We start from the raw sequence: 22998 nt of genomic DNA, 5'->3' as shown, positions 1-22998 counted from the left end.
CCTTAACCCGGACGAAGCTGGGACAATTGTGCGCCGCCCTATGGGACTCCAAGATCACGGCTGGTTGTGATACAGCAGGGGATCGAACCAGGGTTTGTAGTGACGCTTCTAGCACTGAGGTGCAGTGCCTTAGACCGCTGCGCCACTCGGGAGCCCTCGGGATAACATGAACCAGGTGTTGCTACAGGGTTGGAAGGAGTGAACCAGGTGTTGCTACAGGGTTGGAAGGAGTGAACCAGGTGTTGCTACAGGGTTGGAAGGAGTGAACCAGGTGTTGCTACAGGGTTGGAAGGAGTGAACCAGGTGTAGCTACAGGGTTGGAAGGAGTGAACCAGGTGTTGCCACAGGGTTGGAAGGAGTGAACCAGGTGTTGCTACAGGGTTGGAAGGAGTGAACCAGGTGTTGCTACAGGGTTGGAAGGAGTGAACCAGGTGTTGCTACAGGGTTGGAAGGAGTGAACCAGGTGTTGCTACAGGGTTGGAAGGAGTGAACCAGGTGTAGCTACAGGGTTGGAAGGAGTGAACCAGGTGTTGCTACAGGGTTGGAAGGAGTGAACCAGGTGTTGCTACAGGGTTGGAAGGAGTGAACCAGGTGTTGCTACAGGGTTGGAAGGAGTGAACCAGGTGTTGCTACAGGGTTGGAAGGAAAGCCTGCACATCCCGTAGCTGGCAGGAGTTGAGAACCCTGGTCAAATGTATGAAGCAGACAGTGTGTTAACATACCAGTAACGGCAGAATGTTCAGCACCCTCCAGGTCCTCAGGACTGACTATCTGTTGTTCTGAACTGATTGGAAGATACTGGATCTGCCCGTCATGACTCAGGGCAATCTGCAAGACAGTTTTAAACAGTTAACAATCTAACATACGGTTTTCAAACAATAGAGTAAGCAATGCACATACAGTGCAGTCGGAAAGTATTCAGACCCCTTGGGTTTTCCACATTATGTTACGTTACAGACTTATTCTAAAGTTCAATCTTGCTTTCATCAGATGAGAGAATCTTGTTTCTCATGGTCTGAGACTCCTTTAGGTACCTTTTGGAAACTCCAAGTGGGCTGTCATGTGACTTTTACTGAGGAGTGGCTTCCGTCTGGCCACTCTACCATATAGGCCTGATTGGTGGAGTGCTGCAGAGATGGTTGTCCTTCTGGAAGGTTCTCCCATCTCCACAGAGGACCTATGGAGCTCTGTCAGAGTGACCATCAGGTTCTTGGTCCCCTCCCTGATCAAGGAACTTCTCCCCTGATTGCTCAGTTTGGCCAGGCAGCCAAATGTAGGAAGAGTCTTGGGGGTTCCAAACTCCATTTAAGAATGATGGAGGCCACTGTGTACTTGGGACCTTCAATGCTGCAGAAATGTTTTGGTACCCTTCCCCAGATCTGTGCCTCGACAAAATCTTGTCTCTGAGCTCTACGGACAATTCCTTCGACCTCATGGCTTGGTTTTTGCTGACATGCTCTGTCAACTGTGTGACCTTATGTAGACAGGTGTGTGCCTTTCCAAATCATGTCCAATCAATTGAATTTACCACAGGTGGACTCCAATCAAGTTGTAGAAACATCAAGGATGATCAATGGAAACAGGACGCACCTGAGCTCAATTTCAAGTCTCATAGCAAAGAGTCTGAATACATATGTAAAGATATGTTTTAAGTTTTTTACATTTGCAAAAAATCCTAAAAACCTGTTTTCACTTTGTCATTATGGGGTTTTGTGTATATATCCATTTTAGAATAAGGTTGTAATGTAACAACATTGTGAAAAAAGTCAAGGGGTCTGAATACTTTCCGAAGGCACTGTATACAGTGAGGGAAAAAAGTATTTCATCCCCTGCTGATTTTGTACGTTTGCCCACTGACAAAGAAATTATCAGTCTATAATTTTAATGGTAGGTTTATTTGAACAGTGAGAGACAGAATAACAAAAAAATAAAAAAATCCAGAAAAACGAAGGTCAAAAATGTTATAAAATGATTTGCATTTTAATGAGGGAAATAAGTATTTGACCCCTCTGCAAAACATGACTTAGTACTTGGTGGCAAAACCCTTGTTGGCAATCACAGGTCAGACATTTCTTGTAGTTGGCCACCAGGTTTGCACACATCTCAGGAGGGATTTTGTCCCACTCCTCTTTGCAGATCTTCTCCAAGTCATTAAGGTTTCGAGGCTGACGTTTGGCAACTCGAACCTTCAGCTCCTTCCACAGATTTTCTATGCGATTAAGGTCTGAAGACTGGCTAGGCCACTCCAGGACCTTAATGTGCTTCTTCTTGAGCCACTCCTTTGTTGCCTTGGCCGTATGTTTTGGGTCATTGTCATGCTGGAATACCCATCCACGACCCATTTTCAATGCCCTGGCTGAGGGAAGGAGGTTCTCACCCAAGATTTGATGGTACATGGCCCCGTCCATTGTCCCTTTGATGCGGTGAAGTTGTCCTGTCCCCTTAGCAGAAAAACACCCCCAAAGCATAATGTTTCCACCTCCATGTTTGATGGTGGGGATGGTGTTCTTGGGGTCATAGGCAGCATTCTTCCTCCTCCAAACACAGCGAGTTGAGTTGATGCCAAAGAGCTCCATTTTGGTCTCATCTGATCACAACACTTTCACCCAGTTGTCCTCTGAATCATTCAGATGTTCATTGGCAAACTTCAGACGGGCATGTATATGTGCTTTCTTGAGCAGGGGGACCTTGCGGGCGCTGCAGGATTTCAGTCCTTCACGGCGTAGTGTGTTACCAATTGTTTTCTTGGTGACTATTGTCCCAGCTGCCTTGAGATCATTTACAAGATCCTCCCGTGTAGTTCTGGGCTGATTCCTCACCGTTCTCATGATCATTGCAACTCCACGAGGTGAGATCTTGCATGGAGCCCCAGGCCGAGGGAGATTGACAGTTCTTTTGTGTTTCTTCCATTTGCGAATAATCGCACCAACTGTTGTTACCTTCTCACCAAGCTGCTTGGCGATGGTCTTGTAGCCCATTCCAGCCTTGTGTAGGTCTACAATCTTGTCCCTGACATCCTTGGAGAGCTCTTTGGTCTTGGCCATGGTGGAGAGTTTGGAATCTGATTGATTGCTTCTGTGGACAGGTGTCTTTTATACAGGTAACAAACTGAGATTAGGAGCACTCCCTTTAAGAGTGTGCTCCTAATCTCAGCTCGTTACCTGTATAAAAGACACCTGGGAGCCAGATATCTTTCTGATTGAGAGGGGGTCAAATACTTATTTCCCTCATTAAAATGCAAATCGATTTATAACATTTTTGACATGCATTTTTCTGGATTTTTGTTGTTGTTACTCTGTCTCTCACTGTTCAAATAAACCTACCATTAAAATTATTGACTGATCATTTCTTTGTCAGTGGGCAAACGTACAAAATCAGCAGGGGATCAAATACTTTTTCCCCTCACTGTAGCACCTTTCCATTACATAATAATACTAAAATAAAGATTTATTCTGGATTGAGTAATTTTGGGATTTAATGTTTTTGGGGTCCTCTCTCCCTCACCTGTTGCTCCTGCAGGAAGGCACCATCATGCTCATACTGGATGATCTGGCCATCTGACATCTGGATGTGGTTCCCGTCTGCTAGTACCACGTACTCCTGAGGTAGGAAGTGTTGGACTCCATCCTGAGAGATGATATACTGGACCTGGGAGGGCGAAGGAGGGGAATTAGACCTGGGAGGGCGAAGGAGGGGAACTAGACCTGGGAGGGCGAAGGAGGGGAACTAGACCTGGGAGGGCGAAGGAGGGGAATTAGACCTGGGAGGGCGAAGGAGGGGAATTAGACCTGGGAGGGCGAAGGAGGGGAACTAGACCTGGGAGGGCAAAGGAGGGGAACTAGACCTGGGAGGGCGAAGGAGGGGAACTAGACCTGGGAGGGCGAAGGAGGGGAACTAGACCTGGGAGGGCGAAGGAGGGGAACTAGACCTGGGAGGGCGAAGGAGGGGAACTAGACCTGGGAGGGCGAAGGAGGGGAACTAGACCTGGGAGGGCGAAGGAGGGGAACTAGACCTGGGAGGGCGAAGGAGGGGAACTAGACCTGGGAGGGCGAAGGAGGGGAACTAGACCTGGGAGGGCGAAGGAGGGGAACTAGACCTGGGAGGGCGAAGGAGGGGAACTAGACCTGGGAGGGCGAAGGAGGGGAACTAGACCTGGGAGGGCGAAGGAGGGGAACTAGACCTGGGAGGGCGAAGGAGGGGAACTAGACCTGGGAGGGCGAAGGAGGGGAACTAGACCTGGGAGGGCGAAGGAGGGGAACTAGACCTGGGAGGGCGAAGGAGGGGAACTAGACCTGGGAGGGCGAAGGAGGGGAACTAGACCTGGGAGGGCGAAGGAGGGGAACTAGACCTGGGAGGGCGAAGGAGGGGAACTAGACCTGGGAGGGCGAAGGAGGGGAACTAGACCTGGGAGGGCGAAGGAGGGGAACTAGACCTGGGAGGGCGAAGGAGGGGAACTAGACCTGGGAGGGCGAAGGAGGGGAACTAGATTGTCACGGTCTGTCCCGTCTCTATATCATAGTGTTAACAGTGCCTTCGGAAAGTATTCAGACCCCTTGACTTTTTCCACATTTTGTTACGTTACAGCCTTATTCTAAAATTGATTAAATAAATAATAATTCCTCATCAATCTACAAACAATACCCCATAATAAACAGGATGAACCTGAGCGCTCAAGTAAGGTATTTCTGTTTTCGCTTTGTCATTATGACGTATTGTGTCTAGTAGATTGATGAGGAATTATCATTTTTTGGTCCATTTTAGAATAAGGCTGTAAAGTAACAAAATGTGGAAAAAGTCAAGTGATCTGAATCCTTCCCGAATACACTGTAAGTAGTCGTACCTAACTCCATTTGTAAAGGAATCTACTGTATGTATCTAGCAGAGGAGGCTGGTGGGTAGAGGTATAGGAGGACGGGCTCATTGTAGTGGCTGGAATGGAACGGATGGAAAGATATCGAACACATGGAAACCATGTGACCGTCCTCCTATATCTCTATCCACTAGCCACCTCTGGTATCTAGCTATAGCTCTATCTACAGCAGGGGTATCAAACATCCAGCACGCCAGGGGGTCCAATCCGGCCCGCAGTTGGTTTGAGTAAAAAAATATAATAAATAAAAACGTTTGTGGTTTTGAACTCAATATTACTTTAAAATGACTAAAACCAAATCTAAAAACGGTTCATAAATTATGATGGATCTACACATTCATACAGTTTATTGGCTGTGTCCAGCTCACTAATACATCACAGAAATGAAAGATAGTCATGGAACATTGAAAATTCTAAAGTACTGGATAGTGAACTTTTTAGCACATTTTAGTGGCGAGAAAATATAACCGATTTTCAGTGTGGTCTCCTGGACCTCGTTGAAGACCTCCTGCCCCCAGTTTGACACCCCTGATCTACAGTCTACATCAGTCACCTGGTTGTCTCCTGTCATGTACTGTAACGTCTGTCCGTCCACTGTGGTGATCTGCTGAATGTACGTGGCCTCCTCTTGGTCTTCCAGGCCTTGTTCCTGGGACACTATGATATGGTCCTGACCCAGGCCTTGTTCCTGGGACACTATGATGTGGTCCTGACCCAGACCTTGATCCTGGGACATTATGATATGGTCCTGACCCAGACCTTGTTCCTGGGACATTATGATGTGGTCCTGACCCAAGGCCTGTTGTAGCTGCTCTGGGCTGATAATCTGTCCTGCCTGCAGAGCTGCTGGTGACACACAGGGACAAAGACCAGGTCAGATGGAGCTCTGGCTACCATACAATAACATTAAAATGTGAGCATTTCAAACCACCTTTGGGGGAGCTATGTGTATTGCCCTAAGTGTGTGTACAGTATATCAACCAGAATGTCAGATGGTATGGATGGAGATTGACTTATTCAACCAGTGAAATGATCTGTGTATGCATGCTAGTGTGTAGGCTCTTGTATGGTTCCTTACACTGGAGCGTGGCGAGAGCCTCCTCATCACTGTTAACTATGATGGTCTGCTGGGAGCCTCCACCAGAGCGGGTCTTCTTTGTCGGAGGGTCCTGGCTGTGGAGTCGCTCCATATGGAACTTGAGGTGGCCGTTACGGTTAAACCTGAAAGAATAAACATGGATATTCACAAAAATCAGCCACGGAGTCACCATTCTCTACCCTTCTGCTCCAAGTGTGCACTTGTTCACATCCCCTCATGAATAAAAAAATAATAATAAATAAATAAAAAAAGGAAAGGTGGAAAAAATATGGGGGAACCTTTTTTTAGCTCAGTGGTTCCCATTACCAGTGGTAATGCCCTCCATCTCATCTGATCCAAACTGCAAATCATCACTTTTCAGTACAAACATAGTTTTTTTTTTAATAGATTAAGTAGGGTTAATTTGAACTATTGTTATAGCGCCTTACTCATGATGATTCATTTTTGTGTACCCCTTTAAGAGCGTCCCGCGAATACGCAATATAATAACTTGACATGGGTCTTTACTTTTGAACGATTTGGGCTCGAGACGAGTGGTTTTCTCCTTCGTAAAAAGGTCCAACCATGACGGATACATTTATTTGATTAGGCTGGTACAGCTAAACCTAAATCAGACTTGCCTGTGCTAATGGGTCTTACAGGCAAAGTCAAATTATATGTGATTCGCGCCCCTCAAATGATGCAAAATGTATTAAAAAAAACAGCCTCTCACACGTGTACCTGGCTATTCTAGGAGGGATTTTTCCTTCTAGGGTCACTGGTTCTCCTAAATAAATAGTTAACCATTTATAAGTGAGTGTTCAGATTAGGGAAAGTCTCAGAGCACACCTCACAGTTCCTCAAGGCACACCTCACAGTTCCTCAAGGCACACCTCACAGTTCCTCAAGGCACACCTCACAGTTCCTCAAGGCACACCTCACAGTTCCTCAGGGCACACCTCACAGTTCCTCAGGGCACACCTCACAGTTCCTCAGGGCACACCTCACAGTTCCTCAGAGCACACCTCACAGTTCCTCAGAGCACACCTCACAGTTCCTCAGAGCACACCTCACAGTTCCTCAGAGCACACCTCACAGTTCCTCAGAGCACACCTCACAGTTCCTCAGAGCACAACTCACAGTTCCTCAGGGCACACCTCACAGTTCCTCAGGGCACACCTCACAGTTCCTCAGGGCACACCTCACAGTTCCTCAAGGCACACCTCACAGTTCCTCAAGACACACCTCACAGTTCCTCAAGACACACCTCACAGTTCCTCAGAGCACACCAGTGTCATCACTGCTTTAGCTTATGTTTACACCAATCAATGCCTTTGTGTAGGGAATTGCTTCAGTATCTATAATCCTTAATAGAACAAGTTTAGAGAAATCTGCAATCTGACCGTCTTTGGGTCATACCTCTGTCCACAGATCTGGCAGGTGAAGGGCTTCTCGTTGGTATGCGTCATCATGTGTCTCCTCAGATCCTTCTTGTTCTTGGAGGCAAAGCTGCAGCTGGGACACTTGTGAGGTCTCAGGTAGGCATGCATGACCATGTGGGTCTGGGGAAAGGAATGGGACAACCATGTGATGACATGCTTTGGAAGTAGTTGTAGATCAGGACAAGGTCAATGCTGCCTTTACAGGCTGTAAACGATACATTCAACCTCATCTATGTGGTGACTGTCAAAAGTCTTCCCCCGTGCCCCATCTCCTAGCCGCCCCCCATCTCCTAGCCGCCCCCATCCCCTAGCCGCCCCCATCCCCTAGCCGGCCCCCCGTGCCCCGTCGCCTAGCCGCCCCCCATCCCCTAGCCGCCCCCATCCCCTAGCCGCCCCCGTGCCCCATCTCCTAGCCGCCCCCATCCCCTAGCCGCCCCCCGTGCCCCATCTACTAGCCGCCCCCATCCCCTAGCCGCCCGCGTGCCCGTCTACTAGCCGCCCCCATCCCCTAGCCGCCCCCATCTACTAGCCGCCCCCCGTGCCCCATCTCCTAGCCGCCCCATCCCCTAGCCGCCTCCCTGTGCCCCATCTACTAGCCGCCCCATCCCCTATCTACTAGCCGCCCCCATCCCCTAGCCGCCCCGCGTGCCCCATCCCCCCGTGCCCTGTCTCCTAGCCACCCCCACTGTGCACTGTCTACTAGCCGCCCCCGTGCCCCATCTACTAGCCGCCCCCCATCCCTTAGCTGCCCGCCTGTGCCCCATCCCCTAGCCGCCTCCCCGTGCCCCGTCTACTAGCCGCCCCCATCCCCTAGCCGCCCCCGTGCCACATCTACTAGCCGCCCCCATCCCCTAGCTGCCCGCCTGTGCCCCATCCCCTAGCTGCCCCCCGTGCACCGTCTACTAGCCGCCCCCATCCCCTAGCCGCCCCCATCTACTAGCCGCCCCCATCCCCTAGCCGCCCCCCGTGCCCCATCTACTAGCCGCCCCCATCCCCTAGCCGCCCCCCGTGCCCATCTACTAGCCGCCCTCGTGCCCCGTCTTCTAGCCGGCCCCCCCGTGCCCCGTCTCCTAGCCGGCCCCCCCCGTGCCCCGTCTCCTAGCCGGCCCCCCGTGCCCCGTCTCCTAGCCGGCCCCCCCGTGCCCCGTCTCCTAGCCGGCCCCCCGTGCCCCGTCTCCTAGCCGGCCCCCCGTGCCCCGTCTCCTAGCCGGCCCCCCGTGCCCCGTCGCCTAGCCGGCCCCCCCGTTCCCCGTCTCCTAGCCGGCCCCCCCGTGCCCCGTCTCCTAGCCGGCCCCCCCGTGCCCCGTCCCCTAGCCGGCCCCCCGTGCCCCGTCCCCTAGCCGGCCCCCCGTGCCCCGTCCCCTAGCCGGCCCCCCGTGCCCCGTCTCCTAGCCGGCCCCCCGTGCCCCATCTCCTAGCCTCGTTCTGAAAAGGCATTGGAGAAGAATGTTTCATCCCTTCAGACCTTCTCCTCAAGGAGGCAAGGATGAGAGAAATCAAGAAAAACCTTTTTGAGATTCACCATGTAATTCAAATGTCTCAAAGCTGATCAAAGATAGTCTCCCCCCCACCTTGACAACTGGCCAGGACGAGGCAGTGAAGTCACAGTCGGGACACTTAAAGGTGGAGGGGTCGATGTGGGCCCTCTTGTGGTTCTCCATGTCACTACGACCGTGGAACGACTCCATGCAGATACGACAGGAGAACCTCTTAGGGTTGAGCTGGTTCTGCTGGGGAGAACCCACCATGGAGGGAGAACCCGGGGCCTCACTGCTCAGCTGGAGAGAGAGAGAGTGAAAGAAAGAAAGAAAGAAAGAAAGAAAGAGAGCGTGAGGATGAAACTTATCAGACAGCAGACTTCTGGGGTGGACTTGGTTCTGATACCCTGGGGCCTCAGACGGCTTTCTGCAGCCTAATACTGGGCATAAACTACATGACTTCTAATTGGACCTGCTCACACTTCCTTGTCCCAGATCTTTCCTTCCGTCCATCCTAAACCCCAGGATGTGGGTGCTCACTTTACACCATGACTCCTTAGTTGATCCTACCCTGCGTTTCTCAGGTGTTGTAGAAAGAAACAAATCCTGACATACACATTCCCGAGCTGCACATTATCATAAAAATAACAACAAAAAATACATTAAAAAGAGGCGGAGAATATGGACCAGCCAATGGTTGGGGAGACGTGGACAATATGGACGTTCTATTCTACAGAGTGAATTAGAGGTCATATAAAATGTTTAATAACGAAAAGGCAGCGGTGTTCTCTCCACAGCTCCACCAGTCTGTCTCCCATCACCTCAGTCCACACAGTGCCTGCTGCTGCTGCTGCTGTTGCTGCTGTTGCTGCTGCTGCTGCTGTTGTTGTTGTTGCTGCTGCTGTTGTTGTTGTTGTTGCTGCTGCTGTTGCTGTTGCTGCTGCTGTTGCTGTTGCTGTTGCTGCTGCTGTTGCTGTTGCTGTTGTTGCTGCTGCTGTTGTTGCTGCTGCTGTTGTTGCTGCTGTTGTTGCTGCTGCTGCTGTTGCTGCTGTTGCTGCTGCTGCTGTTGCTGCTGTTGCTGCTGTTGTTGCTGCTGTTGTTGTTGCTGTTGCTGTTGCTGTTGCTGCTGTTGTTGCTGCTGCTGTTGCTGCTGTTTTCCTCTTCGCCGTCATCGTTTTGGTCTCACATGCTGAGTGCTCATTGGCTATTGGCAGTAGCTCTTGCCGAATTGCGCGTCGTAGCGCTGTTCAGACTACAAATTGCACCACCAACATTTCTGACATGTCAGAAAATGAACTAAAATCAGGACATCCGACAGAAGTCTGGAACAGCCATCATCGACGCGTACCTGACCCGCTCATACTACACGAGTCCCGACGTACTGATCCTAGCCCAAGTTCACAGGATTTCACCCCAATCATGAAAATTAGTCTGGAACGGCAAAATCGTCTAGTACAACCGTACTAAAAATGTCCACTGATGACCTCTCAGCTATCTTCTGTTGAACCGAACAGAACCTAAAAGCCACAATCCTGACCACATGGTTTGGTATAAAGCTGAGGGATAGGACTGGATAAATGTAACCACTCAAATGAATAGACAGGTGGTTCCCTTCAGGCTTACCTCGACCTGCTGCAACACCCCGTCCCCTAGCCCGGAGGTCAGGTAGTACTTTTCTCCATTCTCTCTGACTATTTCTGTTCCTTCCTCCTCTTCTTCCATGGGCTGGGGACTCCCCTCGCCACTGCTGAAAACACAACACAACACACAGGAACACAGTGAAAACAAGCGAGTACTTCCTGAACTTGTCCAATGACAGCAGAGGATTCTTTTTTCTCCCATTGCACCATGGTGTTGTACCTGACTGATGTGATTGATTGTACCTGTATCCAGGTCCGGTGCTGTGGATCTCCTCTGTAGCTTGTTCCAACACACTGAAGCCTTCTGCCCCCTCATAGGCCTGGATGGCCACCTGGGTGATCTCTCCATTCTCATTGGTCCCTGCCTCATAACCCTCCTGCACCTCCTGGACCTAATGGATCATTATTTTGGTGATTAACATTTTGATTGTTTTTCACACAAACACAAAGATGAACACCAAGAAACAGAACAGACAACAAACCCAGTCAATACCGCACGTCATTTAGAAGTAAAAAGACCAACAAACAGAACAGACAACAAACCCAGTCAATACCGCACGTCATTTAGAAGTAAAAAGACCAACAAACAGAACAGACAACAAACCCAGTCAATACCGCACGTCATTTAGAAGTAAAAAGACCAACAAACAGAACAGACAACAAACCCAGTCAATACCGCACGTCATTTAGAAGTAAAAAGACCAACAAACAGAACCGACAACAAACCCAGTCAATACCGCACGTCATTTAGAAGTAAAAAGACCAACAAACAGAACAGACAACAAACCCAGTCAATACCGCACGTCATTTAGAAGTAAAAAGGTCCAGCCAACGATAAATCAAACGCTAAAAAGAAACTGCACCAAATATACAATATATAATAATAGTATACAATAATATCATAATAGTATCCAACAATATACCATAATAACAGTATCCAACAATATATCAAAATAATAGTATACAACAATATATCACAATAATATACCATAATATTAGTATACAACAATATACCATAATAACAGTATACAACAATACATCACAATAATAGTATACAACAATATACCATAATAACAGTATACAACAATACATCATAATAAGAGTATATAATAACATATCATAATAATACATGTCATACATGTACCTCCTGCACCAGGGTCTCGCCGGTCTCAGACACGTGAAAGGTCACAACTTTTTGCCCTCCCCCCGTCGCCGAGGTAACGCCCGTCCAGGAGCCTGCTTCTAGAACGCTGGAGTCAGACGACTTCAACACCTGTACCTGAGGTGACAGACAGAAAGGCTGCTCATAGACAGAAACGAGATGTTTTCCTATTCATGCAGACCATAGCATGTCTACTGCTCCTCAGGTGGATCGGTCAACTAACCATGGATAGATGAACTAACCATGGATTGTCAGATAGAGGGCAGGATAGAACCTTGTCAGGATGTAAAACCAAAGCTTTGGGCAGTACCTGCAGTGAGTTTCCCACCAGCTCTCTGGCGTTGCTCATATTCAACAGCAGATCCAGAGCATTTTGGGCTGACAGGTCTGAGTTTCCAGCTGTGGAGATGGAGAGAGACAGTCTCAGTCATGGTTCAGTCTCATGCCTTACACTCAATATAATATACAGTACATTCAAATGTTCTTATTGTGTTTGGTGGAGATCAACTGACCAATTTCCTGTTGAGACAATACATTTATATTGAGCCATAAAAAGGCATGTGTTTTTTCATCCATGTAATTTTTGTCTGTCCTTTGTATGGCAGGAATCACTGACCCTGTTCGTAGATGATGGTGGTGTTTCCCATTGCATCTTGGGAGACTGAGGCGTTCTGCATTGTCTGCATGGCTTGTAGTGTATCAGGATCCACCGCCAGCTAACACAGGGAAAAAAACAGAGTCACAGGCCTGCAGCTTTTCTAATTCAGAACCTGCAGCTTTTCTAATTCAGAACCTGCAGCTTTTCTAATTCAGAACCTGCAGCTTTTCTAATTCAGAACCTGCAGCTTTTCTAATTCAGAACCTGCAGCTTTTCTAATTCAGAACCTGCAGCTTTTCTAATTCAGAACCTGCAGCTTTTCTAATTCAGAAACTGCAGCTTTTCTAATTCCAACGCATAGAAATGCAAGAATAGCTCATCAAGCATGTTTACAGATCAGTTTATGATGTCTTTCCAACTGCTATGGTCATTGTCATGCAACAGATCTGTCATGCCAGAGATCATAGGAGTTGGCTAATCAACCCTAACAGATCTGGGATCAGGCTATGCATCTAATCAACCCTAACAGATCTGGGATCAGGCTATGCATCTAATCAACCCTAACAGATCTGGGACCAGGCTATGCATCTAATCAACCCTAACAGATCTGAGACCAGGCTATGCATCTAATCAACCCTAACAGATCTGGGACCAGGCTATGCATCTAATCAACCCTAACAGATCTGGGACCAGGCTATGCATCTAATCAACCCTAACAGATCTGAGACCAGGCTATGCATCTAATCAACCCTAACAGATCTGGGATCAGGCTATGCATCTAATCAACCCTAACAGATCTGAGATCAGGCTATGCATCTAATCAACCCTAACAGATCTGGGACCAGGCTATGCATCTAATCAACCCTAACAGATCTGAGACCAGGCTATGCATCTAATCAACCCTAACAGATCTGGGATCAGGCTATGTATCTAATCAACCCTAACAGATCTGAGATCAGGCTATGCATCTAATCAACCTTAACAGATCTGAGACCAGGCTCTCCAGACGTACTATAGTGTTCTGTAGGCCCGGTGTGTCGTCGTGTTGCTGTTTGAGTTCCTCTATCTGTTGTTGGGTGAAGAAGGGTCTCCTCCTCCGTCTGACGGGCTCCTCAGGGTGCGTAGCGCTCCACTCCTCAAACGCCTCCGGGTGGCGACACTGGACGTGCAGACGCAGGTTCTTACGGTGTTTCGTCATGAAGTGGCACATCTCACAGGAGAACGGTTTCTCTCCTGGGAGGAAGAAACATTCACACGCGGAAACACGCATTAGCCACTGAGAGGCACAGGGTCAGTCTCAGTGCAGCGCCCCTGGATGGAGAGCAATTAAGGGGTTGAGTGCCATAATCAAGGGTACAATGACAGGAGATCAGAGACCAACAGGTCAGTTCCCACTGTGTACGCTAGGCCCGTGGTTTGAACCAGCAACCTTTTGGCCACTACTCCGTCTCGCTAGCCTCTAGGCTAGCTACTGTTCCAACTGTCATCAAATCATTGGTGACTCACCGGTGTGTTTGATGGCCAGGTGTGAGACCAGGAAGTCCTCTTTAGAGGTGGAGTATTTACAGTAGTCACATTTAAAGGGCCGGTCGTTGGTATGGGACAGCTGGTGGTTGAGCAAGAGCTTCTTGTTGTCACAGTCATAGTCACAGAACTCACACTTGAACCTGGAATAGAAACCCGCATTAGATCGCATGTCTTGAATCTAAACATGTTGAGTGGGTCGTGTATGGTAGGAGAAAAGGTTTTGAAACAGGGTGAATTTGAAGTACTAGCTGATTTTTCTTTCACTGTGCAAATTGTTTTTACTCCAGTGTGTACTGAACACCTCCTTGGCCTCACAGGACTGACTAGGTTTATGTTCCGCTAAGAGGCTATTTTCCGCTAAGGGGCACGATGAAAACGGCACAACATCCTGTACTGACCTGCTGTTGTCAACACTCTGGATGTGTGTGAGGAGATGCATCTTGAACGTATATCTCTTCTTGAAGGACTTCCCACACTGAAGTCAAAGCACATACAGAGATTTATAAAGATTTTAAAAGAAAACCTGAGATTGTAACTAGAAAAACATTGATTGATTTGAGTGGATTATTGGAATGGTTAATAGTGACAGTGATTAACCATTCAATAATACACAGGTCTCCTCATTCACATTTAAAAACAAAGTTGATTGGCAATTAATAATTAAGATGAATTAATTTAATTTACTTTCTTGTACGTGCGTGTGTGTGAGCGTGCGTATGTGTGTCTCAGTGTTGTTACCTTGTCACACATGTGTGGTTTCTCGGTACTGTGTGTCTTCATGTGCTGAGTGAGTCTCTTCTGCATGGGGTAGACTCTGTGGCACACTGGACACGGGAACGACAACACCTTAGATACCTGCTGAGAGTCAGACAGACCACACTGGACACGGGAATGACAACACCTTAGATACCAGCTGAGAGTCAGACAGACCACACTGGACACGGGAACGACAACACCTTAGATACCTGCTGAGAGTCAGACAGACCACACTGGACACGGGAATGACAACACCTTAGATACCAGCTGAGAGTCAGACAGACCACACTGGACACGGGAACGACAACACCTTAGATACCAGCTGAGAGTCAGACAGACCACACTGGACACGGGAACGACAACACCTTAGATACCAGCTGAGAGTCAGACAGACCACACTGGACACGGGAACGACAACACCTTAGATACCAGCTGAGAGTCAGACAGACCACACTGGACACGGGAACGACAACACCTTAGATACCAGCTGAGAGTCAGACAGACCACACTGACACGGGAACGACAACACCTTAGATACCTGCTGAGAGTCAGACAGACCACACTGGACACGGGAACGACAACACCTTAGTAGGGTTGGGCAATGTTAACCTTTGTCCTATCGTGATTATGTACCCCAAAAATATTGTGATATAAGATTCTATTGCCCCCATTGGTCAACCTCCCCCAAAAAAACTCAGCTAAAATGACAGTTGGGCTGTAGCGCAAAATCGCTAAAGCAACTAGACGAATCATGACAAAATAGCAGAACAGGTAGGTCGGTGTCTGTTACCATAGTGAGCTAGGTTATAGGACTACATCATGATGAGGAACAGTGACTGTCTGATGAGGAACAGTCTGTTTTACCGTAGTGAGCTAGGTTACAGGACTACATCATGATGAGGAACAGTCTGTTTTACCGTAGTGAGCTAGGTTACAGGACTATATCATGATGAGGAACAGTCTGTTTTACCGTAGTGAGCTAGGTTATAGGACTATATCATGATGAGGAACAGTCTGTTTTACCGTAGTGAGCTAGGTTACAGGACTATATCATGATGAGGAACAGTCTGTCTCACCGTAGTGAGCTAGATTACAGGACTACATCATGATGAGGAACAGTGACTGTCTGATGAGGAACAGTCTGTTTTACCGTAGTGAGCTAGGTTATAGGACTACATCATGATGAGGAACAGTCTGTTTTACCGTAGTGAGCTAGGTTATAGGACTACATCATGATGAGGAACAGTCTGTTTTACCGTAGTGAGCTAGGTTATAGGACTATATCATGATGAGGAACAGTCTGTCTCACCGTAGTGAGCTAGATTACAGGACTACATCATGATGAGGAACAGTGACTGTCTGATGAGGAACAGTCTGTTTTACCGTAGTGAGCTAGGTTATAGGACTACATCATGATGAGGAACAGTGACTGTCTGATGAGGAACAGTCTGTTTTACCGTAGTGAGCTAGGTTATAGGACTACATCATCATGAGGAACAGTCTGTTTTACCGTAGTGAGCTAGGTTATAGGACTACATCATCATGAGGAACAGTCTGTTTTACCGTAGTGAGCTAGGTTACAGGACTATATCATGATGAGGAACAGTCTGTCTCACCGTAGTGAGCTAGATTACAGGACTACATCATGATGAGGAACAGTGACTGTCTGATGAGGAACAGTCTGTTTTACCGTAGTGAGCTAGGTTATAGGACTACATCATGATGAGGAACAGTCTGTTTTACCGTAGTGAGCTAGGTTATAGGACTACATCATGATGAGGAACAGTCTGTTTTACCGTAGTGAGCTAGGTTATAGGACTATATCATGATGAGGAACAGTCTGTCTCACCGTAGTGAGCTAGATTACAGGACTACATCATGATGAGGAACAGTGACTGTCTGATGAGGAACAGTCTGTTTTACCGTAGTGAGCTAGGTTATAGGACTACATCATGATGAGGAACAGTGACTGTCTGATGAGGAACAGTCTGTTTTACCGTAGTGAGCTAGGTTATAGGACTACATCATCATGAGGAACAGTCTGTTTTACCGTAGTGAGCTAGGTTATAGGACTACATCATCATGAGGAACAGTCTGTTTTACCGTAGTGAGCTAGGTTACAGGACTACATCATGATGAGGAACAGTCTGTTTTACCGTAGTGAGCTAGATTACAGGACTACATCATGGGCTGGATAGTAGCAGTCTACCGTCTTCACAACTGGATAATAATTGCTTTTCTGGCCCACCTGGATAATTTCTTCCTTAAAAAGGCCTAAACGTAAACTTCCTATAGGATACTGATATAGTTGGCTCTTTTATAAAAGGGATGATCTGGATAGAAAAGCCTAACTACGGTAACTGAATATTCATAGATTTAAAAAAAAAAAGGGGGAAAATACTTACTGACTCAGACTTTGTTTTCCTGTGAAAGGAAGAAAAATAAGTTACGGGATCTAATGATTGAACTGTATTTGTTTAGATCAAGTCGATCAATCTGAAATCTAAAAACCAGTAAAACCAGTAAATGTACTGCATGTCTGGTGAGTTGTATGGAGCTCACAGGGGAATGGCCCACATGGTGGCAGGAGAGAACATACTGGTTCTGGTTGTGTACTGCGGAGCACCCTGATCACATCCTGTGTGTGTGTGTGTGTGTGTGTGTGTGTACATACTTGTCCTTGTTGTGTATTGCAGAGTGTCTGATGACATCCTTCTTATACACACTGCTGTAGTCACACTCCTCACACTTAAAGGGCTTGTTCCCCTGGTGGTTGAACATGTGTTCCTGTTTAACACAGCAGAGACAACAGGCTCTTACCATTCCACTGTGGTTATTACAGAAAGTACAGTGAACAGACGAGGCCTGAGATACAAGAGAACAACTGAAGAAACAATCAAAGTCATTATTTTGCAATAAAGACTAATGACCTGCTGCTGTAATGAGGGCTGTGTACAGTCAGTCAGTCAGTCAGCCATCCAGTCAGTCAGTAATCCTGTCAGTCAGTAATCCAGTCAGTCAGTCAGTAACCCAGTCAGTAATCCAGTCAGTCAGTCAGTCAGTTATTCAGTAAATCAGTCAGTCAGTAATCGAGTCAGTCAGTAATCCAGTCAGTAACCCAGTCAGTCAGTAACCCAGTCAGTAATCCAGTCAGTCAGTCAGTCAGTCAGCCATCCAGTCAGTCAGTCATTTATTCAGTCAGTCAGTAATCCAGTCAGTCAGTAATCCTGTCAGTCAGTCAGTCAGTCAGTCAGTCAGTAATCCAGTCAGTCAGTCAGTAATCCAGTCAGTCAGTCAGTAATCCAGTCAGTCAGTGAGTCAGCCGTACAGAGCCTAGTGAAAGTCTACACGCTCCTTGCACAGAAAATATAATCTAAGGGATTACCACCCCCAGACCTGTGGCTGAATGTAGTTGATAATCCCTGGCATATGTCTTCACACCCCAGAGGTAATAGTTGGTGGTAGCACGTTTGGCAGCCATTTCTTTTTTCAAATCATTCATGGACAGCAATATTCAAACTGTGTCTGATTTTCAAACGGATTTAAAGTAAGGACAGACTGTATCCCTCTGGGACACTCCACACCTCCTGGAAATACATTCTGCTGTGTCTTTGTCATTAGCATTTGTGTAATTGTCCCACACAAAAAAAGTTAGGTTTTGGTATAACTCTTTCCATGGACTTTGCTCCTTTCATATTTATTTTGATGCTGACAAACTCCCCAATCCCTGCCGGTGACAAGCACACCCATAACATGTATTTATTTGCACCAAAGAAAACAAGTGATAGACAACAATACAGATAAAAAAACAAATGAAAATAAACCAAAAAAGTGTGCAGGTTAGAAGCCCAAGGGCTTATATGAAAACTACACCACAAAACTATATACAATACATAGGTACAAAAATAAAACAGGTTTGTTAAAACAGATGAGAAAACCTACGTATTGTAAAATATATAAATGAGTTGATCAGTAATCACAAAAAAAAAAAAACATTTGTTTTGTTTAAATGTGTGTGCGTGCATGTGAGTGTGAGAGTAAGAGATTACTGAGTAGTTTGGGTCATCAGGTTGACCCCCATTCTTCATGGAGGAGATTACTGAGTAGTCTGGTACATCAGGCTGACCCCCAGTCTTCATGGAGGAGATTACTGAGTAGTCTGGTACATCAGGCTGACCCCCAGTCTTCATGGAGGAGATTACTGAGTAGTCTGGTACATCAGGCTGACCCCCGTTCTTCATGGAGGAGATTACTGAGTAGTTTGGGTCATCAGGTTGACCCCCATTCTTCATGGAGGAGATTACGTAGTAGTCTGGTACATCAGGCTGACCCCCGTTCTTCATGGAGGAGATTACGTAGTAGTCTGGTACATCAGGCTGACCCCCGTTCTTCATGGAGGAGATTACGTAGTAGTTTGGTACATCAGGCTGACCCCCAGTCGTTGCTTGAAGTTTTTGAGGGATGATGATGTTTTGGCAATGTGAAGATAAGAACTCCAGAATATGGTTCCTCTGTATCTGATAGAGAATTGACTATGTGAGGTGCGGCAGTGGGGAGGGTGAAGGTTATCGCAGTGTTGTATAAATGGATTTCAGAATCAACCTGGAAGAATCCATTGAAGGGTTTAGGTAAACTGTCTGGGAGGTATGAGTATTTGCAGATGAAAGTGCATAATTGGCGTACATGAATGTCGTAAATAGACAAGATATTGAGTTTCTTAAACAAAAAGGTGCAGATGGAGCCAGATAATTAGAGGAGGTGGCTAGTCTTACAAATGTATTTTGTATGATGAGTAGAATGCATATGTTCTGGCCCAGACAATATTACCGTAAATGCGAGATGGGTAAATGAAGCACTACTATAGACTTAAAAAGCAAGCCTGATGAACCACACCACTAATCTTTCAGATGATACAAACAGATTTCCTCACTTTGCTGCAGACAAATTGAATATGATCTTTCCAGGATAACTTTTCATCACTAAGAACTCAGAGGAATCTAGTGGATGTGACTTGTTCCATTTCATTCCCACCAATTAAGATTCTGGCTTTTTTAATTTTTGTATACAATATTTATTTTTCTTACTAGTGAATACAATAAAGTTGGATTTTTTTTACATTTAAAAGATCATTTGTTTATCTGGAACCATTCAGAACATTTGGCCATGCCTGTGTCGGCTTCATTAATTAGTGAATCAAAATTATTATGTGATAAAATTAAATTGGTTTTCATCAGCAAAGAGAATGGGAGGTATGGTAGAAGACACAGCAGCAAGGTCATTGATATGAATTAGGAATAACAAAAGGTCCAATCATCCAACCCTGTGGGACGCCACAGGATATCTTGGCACTGATAGATGCACAGCCGTTTGCACAAACACAATGTTCTCTAACATAATTATATAAACAATTATATGTATAATCATGAAAAACGTAATAATGCAATTTAGAAAGTAAGCATTTCATGATTAACCGCTTTGGACATGTCGATGCCACCACAATACTTGAAAATACAAAAGGGATCAACAACATTGCATTCACTCCACATAGAATCTAATCAAATATTTTTCAAATACTTCGTAAACAACAGGTGTAGACTAACAGTGAATAGTTACTTACGGGTCCTTTTCCAACACTGCACAATTAAGATATATATTTTTTTTTAAATAACATGTTTGTATCTATGTAATAGTGATACGAGGAATAGCAGTAACGAGTAAAACTAAGATGGATATATACAGGAAGTACAGGACAGGAAGTACCAAGTTCCCGTGAAAAGAAGGAAGCATGAATAAAATTGAAAAAAAAATCTAATTATGTTTGCAGCAATATTGCAAGACAACATGGCAAATAAATGTACTTTTCGGCTTAAAATAAATCCAATCCAACGCATCACAGAGTGAAACCCTCTGTATTTCCATGTAATGTGGTGGCAGCATCATGTTATGGGTATGTTTGTTACCGACAGGTTCTGGGGAGTTTATCAGGATGAAAATAAATATGAAAAGGAGCAAAGCCCAGGTAAAAAGTTAGAGGAAAACATGCCTCAGTCTTTTGAAAACCGAACCCTGGGATAGAGTTTTATTTCTCAGTGGGACAATTCTACACATTTTAATGCCAAAGACACACCAGAATGGCTTTCCAAGAGGTGTGGAGTGTTCCTGAATGGTCCAGTATCAGTCCTGACTTAAATCTGCTTGAAAATCATAAACAAGGTTTGAATATTGTTGTCCATCAATGATTCCCAAACAAATGCACTGAGCTTGAGCGAGTTTGACAAAAACAATGAATATAGGTTTCCCTAAGAGTTGTGCAGAGTTGGTAGAATCTTATTCAAAATGACTTACAGCAGAATTTGTTGCCAAAGGTGCTTCTAAAAAAAAATTGCTTAAAAAAATTATAATTGAAATATATATACTGCTCAAAAAAATAAAGGGAACACTTAAACAACACAATGTAACTCCAAGTCAATCACACTTCTGTGAAATGAAACTGTCCACTTAGGAAGCAACACTGATTGACAATAAATTTCACATGCTGTTGTGCAAATGGAATAGACAACAGGTGGAAATTATAGGCAATTAGCAAGACACCCCCAATAAAGGAGTGGTTCTGCAGGTGGTAACCACAGACCACTTCTCAGTTCCTATGCTTCCTGGCTGATGTTTTGGTCACTTTTGAATGCTGGCGGTGCTTTCACTCTAGTGGTAGCATGAGACGGAGTCTACAACCCACACAAGTGGCTCAGGTAGTGCAGCTCATCCAGGATGGCACATCAATGCGAGCTGTGGCAAGAAGGTTTGCTGTGTCTGTCAGCGTAGTGTCCAGAGCATGGAGGCGCTACCAGGAGACAGGCCAGTACACCAGGAGGAGGCCGTAGGAGGGCAACAACCCAGCAGCAGGACCGCTACCTCCGCCTTTGTGCAAGGAGGAGCAGGAGGAGCACTGCCAGAGCCCTGCAAAATGACCTCCAGCAGGCCACAAATGTGCATGTGTCTGCTCAAACGGTCAGAAACAGACTCCATGAGGGTGGTATGGCCCGACGTCCACAGGTGGGGGTTGTGCTTACAGCCCAACACCGTGCAGGACGTTTGGCATTTGCCAGAGAACACCAAGATTGGCAAATTCGCCACTGGCACCCTGTGCTCTTCACAGATGAAAGCAGGTTCACACTGAGCACATGTGACAGACGTGACAGAGTCTGGAGACGCCGTGGAGAACGTTCTGCTGCCTGCAACATCCTCCAGCATGACCGGTTTGGCAGTGGGTCAGTCATGGTGTGGGGTGGCATTTCTTTGGGGGGCCGCACAGCCCTCCATGTGATCGCCAGAGGTAGCCTGACTGCCATTAGGTACCGAGATGAGATCCTCAGACCCCTTGTGAGACCATATGCTGGTGCGGTTGGCCCTGGGTTCCTCCTAATGCAAGACAATGCTAGACCTCATGTGGCTGGAGTGTGTCAGCAGTTCCTGCAAGAGGAAGGCATTGATGCTATGGACTGGCCCGCCCGTTCCCCAGACCTGAATCCAATTGAGCACATCTGGGACATCATGTCTCGCTCCATCCACCAACGCCACATTGCACCACAGACTGTCCAGGAGTTGGCGGATGCTTTAGTCCAGGTCTGGGAGGAGATCCCTCAGGAGACCATCCGCCACCTCATCAGGAGCATGCCCAGGCGTTGTAGGGAGGTCATACAGGCACGTGGAGGCCACACACACTACTGAGCCTCATTTTGACTTGTTTTAAGGACATTACATCAAAGTTGGATCAGCCTGTAGTGTGGTTTTCCACTTTCATTTTGAGTGTGACTCCAAATCCAGACCTCCATGGGTTGATAAATTGGATTTCCATTGATTATTTTTGTGTGATTTTGTTGTCAGCACATTCAACTATGTAAAGAAAAAAGTATTAAATAAGATTATTTCATTCATTCAGATCTAGGATGTGTTATTTTAGTGTTCCCTTTATTTTTTTGAGCAGTGTATTTTTTCTTTCACTTTGAAAGACCAGGTTGTGTAGATCTGTAGGGTATAAAAAAAAAAACTATTGAATCCCTTTTTATAAGAAGAAGACTTGTCTGGGCCAAGAAACACGCGCAACGGGTATTAGAACATTTTATGGCAGCAAAATATGACAACTGTACAAGGGGTGTGTAGACTTTCACTAGGTACTGTACAATTGACTGACCGTCTGACTGGCTGACTGGACTGTATGCCCCGGCCCACTCACCTTGAGGGAGGACCATCTTTTGCAGCGGTAGTTACACTGCAGGCATTTGAAGCACTCTGGGTCGTTTCCTTGGTGAGAGTCAACGTGGAACCTCAGGTCCTCCTGGGACAGGAAGCGAGAGCCGCAGATCCAACAGCTGTGAGGCCTCAGGAGCGGCTTCAGAGACTTACAGTACCTAACAGAACAGACAGGGAAAAGGTCCCTGAAAGCTTCATAG

At 46.5% G+C, this 22998-nt stretch overlaps 1 protein-coding gene across 7 annotated transcripts in view; it reads right to left on the bottom strand.

The window, feature by feature from the left end:
- The window catches only part of LOC106572852 (zinc finger protein 335), a 45047-nt gene that overhangs the window by 10721 nt on the left and 11328 nt on the right, over window positions 1-22998 (bottom strand). For 4 of the 7 annotated variants that reach the window (XM_045696445.1, XM_045696444.1, XM_045696447.1 and 1 more), the window contains exons 12-29: window positions 22782-22956; window positions 17226-17338; window positions 16957-16975; window positions 14534-14674; window positions 14194-14270; window positions 13775-13935; window positions 13281-13501; window positions 12287-12386; window positions 11981-12069; window positions 11653-11787; window positions 10752-10900; window positions 10492-10615; window positions 8962-9168; window positions 7368-7510; window positions 5949-6091; window positions 5424-5716; window positions 3505-3648; window positions 723-828 (exon numbers count right to left, since the gene is read on the bottom strand). In XM_045696445.1, coding sequence (XP_045552401.1) covers window positions 723-828; window positions 3505-3648; window positions 5424-5716; window positions 5949-6091; window positions 7368-7510; window positions 8962-9168; window positions 10492-10615; window positions 10752-10900; window positions 11653-11787; window positions 11981-12069; window positions 12287-12386; window positions 13281-13501; window positions 13775-13935; window positions 14194-14270; window positions 14534-14674; window positions 16957-16975; window positions 17226-17338; window positions 22782-22956 — 2540 coding nt within the window. The remainder of the gene's footprint in view (window positions 1-722; window positions 829-3504; window positions 3649-5423; window positions 5717-5948; window positions 6092-7367; window positions 7511-8961; window positions 9169-10491; window positions 10616-10751; window positions 10901-11652; window positions 11788-11980; window positions 12070-12286; window positions 12387-13280; window positions 13502-13774; window positions 13936-14193; window positions 14271-14533; window positions 14675-16956; window positions 16976-17225; window positions 17339-22781; window positions 22957-22998) is intronic. The other 3 variants (XM_045696448.1, XM_045696449.1, XM_045696450.1) reach the window with 3 other exon arrangements.

The sequence above is a fragment of the Salmo salar genome, chromosome ssa15, assembly GCF_905237065.1.
Source record: "Salmo salar chromosome ssa15, Ssal_v3.1, whole genome shotgun sequence".
NCBI classification, from domain to species: domain Eukaryota; kingdom Metazoa; phylum Chordata; class Actinopteri; order Salmoniformes; family Salmonidae; genus Salmo; species Salmo salar.
Note: the sequence above shows the minus strand (reverse complement) of the source record. Positions and strands in the feature narration are given on the sequence as shown.